Genomic DNA, 6391 nt, shown 5'->3' on the forward strand with positions numbered 1-6391 from the left:
TACCAAATTGCCCTGTAGCCTGGAATAAGACCCTCAGTGGGAAAGTTTGCTATACAATATGTGATCCCCCTTCCCAAAAGACTTTAAGAATAAGACTGATAAGAAGGCATAACTGCAAAATTAGAAAGAGGTCCTTATTAGTTCCACCTCTGTCATGATCTCAAGATGAGCAACATAGAGACAGAGGAGGATGCCTAAGCACTGAGGCATGAGACAATTGTCACTCCTGTGGAGTATAAGCTACAATATTAACCCCATAGCAGCAGCTATAGTGGCAGTGGATAACACAAAACATGTTGTTACCATGCAGCAAGGCAATAAATACAGGAGAATCAACAGTTCACAAGTAAAACTCAGCCACCACTGGCAACTGGAAGTGTTAGAAGTGGAAAAGGATGTGGACTTTGTAGGAGGTTGGAAAAGCAAAGCCTGTGGGAGACAGTGGTAGAACCTAAGGAATATGAGTTTAAACTAAATAGTGGCAGGAAACACTGGCTATGTTCATATGAATAGGTCAGATAGGACCAAGGTCCAACCCCAAGCAGTAGAGGTCATCAATCCTCTATTTAATTGGTTGCATGCTGCTAACATGGTTTTAGCCTGTCCCAGCTTCTGTTCTTCCAAACGCTGTTTGACTCTTGCTAGGGACTACATAGACTAAGATCTCTTCCCAAAAGGCAGTCCAAATGTGGCATACTCTGGTTTGAAGGAGGAGGGAGATTGGTGCATGGGTGCAAGTTGAGCCATGCCAGTTGGCCTCAGGGCCAGCTGCTGATCTCTTGTATTTACCAGTATAGGCATAGTCACTGATGCCAAGAGAAGACAGGGAGAGACAAAAGAGATATGAGGTTGAGGACTAGGCAAAAGAAAAGTGCAGAGGAGATGGGCAAAGAGGGCTCATCTCCTCTGTCTCCCAAATAAAAAAATATTCCAAGGTTCAAGTGGGGAAGTGGTTGAAACAATTCAAGTAGTATACTCCTTGTTTACACAGTGTCTCTTTAGAATTTAGATTTTCAAGACATGGACTAATTGTCTCTGATCCACATTAGGTATATGTGCAAAGGAAGTGTCATCATTAATACCAAAATGCCAGAAAATACCAGCCCCTGACTTGTTGAAATACTTTTGGGTCTGTAGTAAATCTAAAACCTACAAGATTTTTATTTTTCTCTTAATTCAGTGTGAGAATGAGGAAGAGTGTAGAGAAATCAAGAAGACTCATTTAGAGAGAGAGAGTTCTTCACGATTAGCTGCCTCTGCCCATAGCATCACAACAGCAAACCACTGCAATATGAATGAAAATAGGTAAGCATTTTCCTTCTTATTTACCACTGAGTCATGCAACTAGTTGCATTTAATGCCATGTGCTATTTTTTCTTTTAATAGGATTTGGTTTTTAATTATCACATTTTATGTTGAAAAATTGCCCACTGCATTGTCCTTTCTTCTGGTTTAATGAACAAGATGGCAGCTCCTGACACATTTATACGCTCACATTTTTGTCCTATTGCACAAACAAGTTGTGAATTCAAGTGTGAGGTTCATGGAATGAGTAATTATAGATTATAGATAATTATAGCAGTGTGATCATCCGAGACATATTCCCAAACGCTATGCTGTAGGTACCAATTCATATAGACAACAATCTTATAACCTTTTCTTACGGTGATACAAGTTTCAAAGTTAAAGTTTGGCTGTATGTCTGGGTTAAAATACAATTATCTATCTATCTAATACAGTTATCTATAAGCTCTATGGAAAAGACTGAGAAAAATATTCATAGCAATGCCTGCGGTACTCAGTTGCAGAGTATATTTGAGATCCGGTATTTCTGAGGCTACAAGCAATCTATCCTGTGTAATTAGTAAGTCTTTTAGGACAAGGAACTCAGACTTTAAAAACAATGAAATTTTCAGAGATGTAGGGCATGAAACAAATGATGAATGTTTAGCATTTGCTGGCATGGTTTATGCACACAGACCCCTATGACTGTCAGATCAAACATATTGAGTTTCTCTGGAGGCTTTCTGCAGTCAAACTCAGGCATGCATCTTTTCAGAGTTCAGCTGCATGCTGCTCAGTACATGCTGGCCATCAGTATTTAAAAAAAAATTATTTTATGGTGGTATCAGTGCATCTCTTGGGGTGAAACTGCTAAAATTAGAAAATATTTGTATTTACTCTAGTAGGCTTTTCTACTGTACACATCACTGATGAGCTTGAGCAATTCTTGTCTTTAATACTGGAAAAAATCATGGGGAAAACTAATATATACATATAGTGCTTATTTTAAAATATGCATTCAATTTCTTTGTCCTGACATGTCACATATGTTTCATAAAGTGAAAACAATACACAGAACAGTCTGTTTTATGGTGGGTGATTGCATGCAGGCATGCCATTCCTGTTACCGCTGCGTCGTATGTTTTACATCACATTCATTTTCAGAGAATAGGATGTCTGTCAGAGCTTGCTGTGTCACAGGGTTAATTCTGTGCTTCCTGGAAACAGGACAATAATTTGTGTTTTGCTTGACATTATATTCAGTACTCCTGGTAGCAACTGTACATTAAAGAAACAAAGAAGGTCTTAAATATATATTTGCCTCCTAATTCTTCCCTGGTCTGCCCTGCTTCCAAGATGTTTGTGTGGTTTATGCTACCGTAGGACTCTTGCAATCAGCAGCTGCTCATGCTGGCATATCCCCCCTATAGCTATGCCACTGTCGCTGCCTGTGAGGGTATCGTGTAGTTTCACTCAAGAAACTTATCTGAAACCTGAATTCTTTATTAATTTATTTATTTTTGCCCTAGTTGTTATTATCCAGCTCCCAGCAGAGCCACACAGACAGTTTTGCCAGCACAGCTGAGGGCTGGTAGCAAAGAGAGGAGCAAAACCATCTTCAGACGTGAGCATTTTCTGCTGTGGAGTTATAGTCTACAGTGCAGACTGAGCAAGGCTCCGGTTGACAAGAAAGGCTGCAGTGTCAAAAAAAAGGTCAAAACCCCAAATAGCTTGTGCCTATGTAAGGTGCCACAATCTGCCTGCTGCCAGCAGACCAGAGCTCACTGCAGGTTGTGCTGCACGGCTTCTCAGTCTGGTTGTGTGGTTGCCATTTGACTGCTCACAATACACTTAGGTGGGCCCAAAGTGATGTGCTGGAGGCCATGTAGAAGGTCTGCAGCCCAACTAGAAACTGCAGCTACTCCTCACAAGCTCTGGGCCAAGCTTTTGAGGCTTGGGTATGCTTCCAAAAAGCAATGGTTTCTCTTGGATGTGTTAGGCTGGCATTTTGACAGTGAATACATCCCATGGCTGGTCAAGGCATGGGTTTACATTTGAAAAGAGGGAAAGAAATTACAGCATCAGCCTGCACATTCAAAATAGTACTAAAGATCTTATTTTTCTTTGTGAGAGAAGAAGGGCACAGTCATCCATCTTACACACCCTGATTCTTGCTTTCGTAAGCAGCAATGGTGATTAAAGCAAAAGAGTTCACATTGTGTTTTAAAGGTACTACGCTGTGGGAAAAGGAAAGGTTCTGAATTACGATTCATGGCCTTTTTCACAGTTAGTATTTAAAGACTTGTCAGATAAATGGACAAATGTATAAGAGCACATTTAATTAGCTCTGTTCCCTGAAATGATGTGCAGAAATAAAGTATAGTTTGTACCATATTCTTTTTTGCGATTCCATTAAGTGTATACTGTCTGATACAGTAACTATAAAGAAGTGAGGATTGTCCATAAAAAGTAATAGGCTGAATAAAGGGGAGTGTGACAGGGAGCGGTATTGTGTTAAAATAGTCTGTCTGACCTTTATCACAGTTTTAGACTTAATGCAAACTGTCTCCTTAAAAGAACTTTTATTTTGTGTGTGTTGCTTTAAGATTTTCAGCTAAATATTTTCTTCAAATTAGTGCATCTGAAGTTTATTTCTGAACATATTTTTATGGTCTGTTTGACTTCTCCTCATCCAAAGCTTCTCCCAAATAAATGAAAGTTGAAAATACTGTCTGTGTTATAGCTTCCTTCTTTAGAAGACGGAGCAGCTCACATTTCTCTCTCCACTGCTTGCATATGTTTCCTTTTGTCTACAGTACCAGCTTTTCTTTGTCTTCAAAATCTGTATGAGATTAGTATAAACAGTGCTACCAAAGGCTGAGCATTGAGCACAAAGACAAGCCAGTCATCTTTAAACACATTTCCGGTTTTAGTTCATATATGGTTTCATTGCCATGGCTTATAAATTGTCACCTGTGATGGTGAAATAGGGCTCCATATCCCAAACTTACACTTCAGAGCCTAATCTTCATCTCCAGCTATCCCTTAAGAAATGGTGAGCAAGTGGCAATTTATCTCTATTTTTTTTCAAGTACTCTGATACAGACTTTATATTAACTCCAGAATTACGATTTGCCTTGAAGGGCAAGAGGAGAAACATGATACAAATTTGTAAATGAACGCTTGGTCCCAATACTGTAAGCTCGTTTCCAGATACCAATAGACTTTATCCTGCCAGCAGGTTTTAAATCCAAAGTTTTGGTAATATATAAAACATTTACCTTTCTCAAAGCCGGCTTTGTGACACTCCATTACTGTAATTTCCATTTCCAGCTTGGCAATACCAATAAATAAAAATGAGAAAATGCTTCGGTCACCCGTCTCTCCCCTCTCTGATGCATCAAAACACAAATACTCCAGCGATGATTTAACTTCCTCCAGCAGACCTAATGGCAGCAGTCTGTTACCTTCCATCTCCTCCAGCAAAAAACATAAGGGTGAAATCCAGTCACAGCCACATCCTGGAGACTTCAATGTAAGTTTATGCTGTTGTTCACAGTACAAAGCCTAGCTGTGTATTTTTCACTTTGTATTGCAGTCTGTGATAGTTTTGCAGAATGTTATGCAAAAAAAAAATTGTAATAATGAATGTTGTGTTATAAGTTCAGTTTTTCCAGTTTGGAGTTTAGCAAGGCACAGAAGAAAGGAAAGAGGGCAGGCTGGATAGTGGGCACATAAAAAAGGCTACGTGAGCAAAAGTTAAAAGCTAATGGCCCAAAACAAATGGCTTTAGGCCTCCAGAGAATCGCTTGGGCACCATGCAAGCCCCCTAAATCCAGAAGCACAGTGTATAAGGTGCACCTCTATTGTATAAGGCCTCTACTGAGCCACTGCCTAACCCTGAGTGTGCTTGCAGACAAGGTCTCCTACGTGTCTTAAAACCAACTTCCTCAGACACTTCTACGTACTCTTGATGCCAGTGAAAAGCTTAGCACCAGACTCACATTTAAGCACACTTGATCACACCAAATGTGACCAGAGTGCCCTTCCAGATAAGGCCTCATTACTGTACAGTGTGTTAGCCACTGTCGTCAGAGCACAGAGCAAGATACTCATGAATGAGCTCTGGGATTAGGATGCTGGAGTAAAGAGCCTGTTAGCACTTCTGGTGAGGGAAATCACATATCTCTCACCTCTCAAAATAGTACCTTACGCTTCAGCCTACAGGACACTGTGGGTAAAAGATCAAGGGCAGAATATTGTCACGTCCTCCCCTTGAAGCTGTTCTGCTCTATGTGAAATTCCTAGTTTGAGTACCATCATATTGATGTCCACTGCTGGAGCATCTGCTCAAGCTGTTAGTGCACTGCTGCTGCTGGAAAGGCCCATGCTCCTCTCCTTGTTACAAAAGTCATTCATATATTTTATGCTTTATCTCTTTGTTGTATTTGTTATTTGATACATAAGAGGCTTCAAAAGCCTAAGTGTTAGTGCCTAAGCAACCTTCAGGAAAACAAACTACCTGAGTTTTAACAGTGGTCTCTTCCAGCCACTTTTGCTGTGGGGATAACCAGCCCCACAGTATATGTTAAGTATATGTGTATATACTTAAATATATTTATTTTTTGAGAGTGGAGGGGGAAGTAGTAACTATAATATTAATTTTGGACACTTCAAATTATCAAAAACTGTAATTCAAGAATGTCTCACAGATAGTAAAATGAAATAAAATTAATTACATAAAAATACTCCAATAAAAAGGCATTTTAACGTATCATAGTTATTAATTTATTTTTATGGATTAATTGTAAATTTTAAAACATTTTATCTTCTAAAACATAAGTTTAGAGGTTTATAACCCATTCGGAATTATAATGATATGATTCTTCACTGGATATCTTGAAAACAATTTAAATTCCTTCACAGGCAAATGTGCTGGAAATCAAAAGTAAAAGGTGATTGCTTTATGATCCACACCCTTAGCAAATGCGTTTCACTGAATTTTTCTGCATAGCCTAGCAATGCACCATTTGGTCAACACTTTAACAACCTTTGCAATAAAATTCTGATGTATCTGTTTATTCATCTGAAAACTTTAGCCTGCTGA

General features: G+C 39.2%; 1 protein-coding gene across 1 annotated transcript in view; it reads left to right on the forward strand.

Moving 5' to 3' along the window:
- AFF3 (AF4/FMR2 family, member 3) overlaps positions 1 to 6391 on the forward strand; it is a gene marked incomplete at its 5' end in the record, with an annotated part of 268426 nt that overhangs the window by 233609 nt on the left and 28426 nt on the right. Inside the window, 2 exons of the mRNA XM_010188239.1 lie at positions 1181 to 1305; positions 4618 to 4819. Of these exons, the coding sequence (XP_010186541.1) occupies positions 1181 to 1305; positions 4618 to 4819 (327 nt within the window). The remainder of the gene's footprint in view (positions 1 to 1180; positions 1306 to 4617; positions 4820 to 6391) is intronic.

This window comes from Mesitornis unicolor, unplaced genomic scaffold (assembly GCF_000695765.1).
Source record: "Mesitornis unicolor isolate BGI_N332 unplaced genomic scaffold, ASM69576v1 scaffold9967, whole genome shotgun sequence".
Lineage (NCBI taxonomy): Eukaryota > Metazoa > Chordata > Aves > Mesitornithiformes > Mesitornithidae > Mesitornis > Mesitornis unicolor.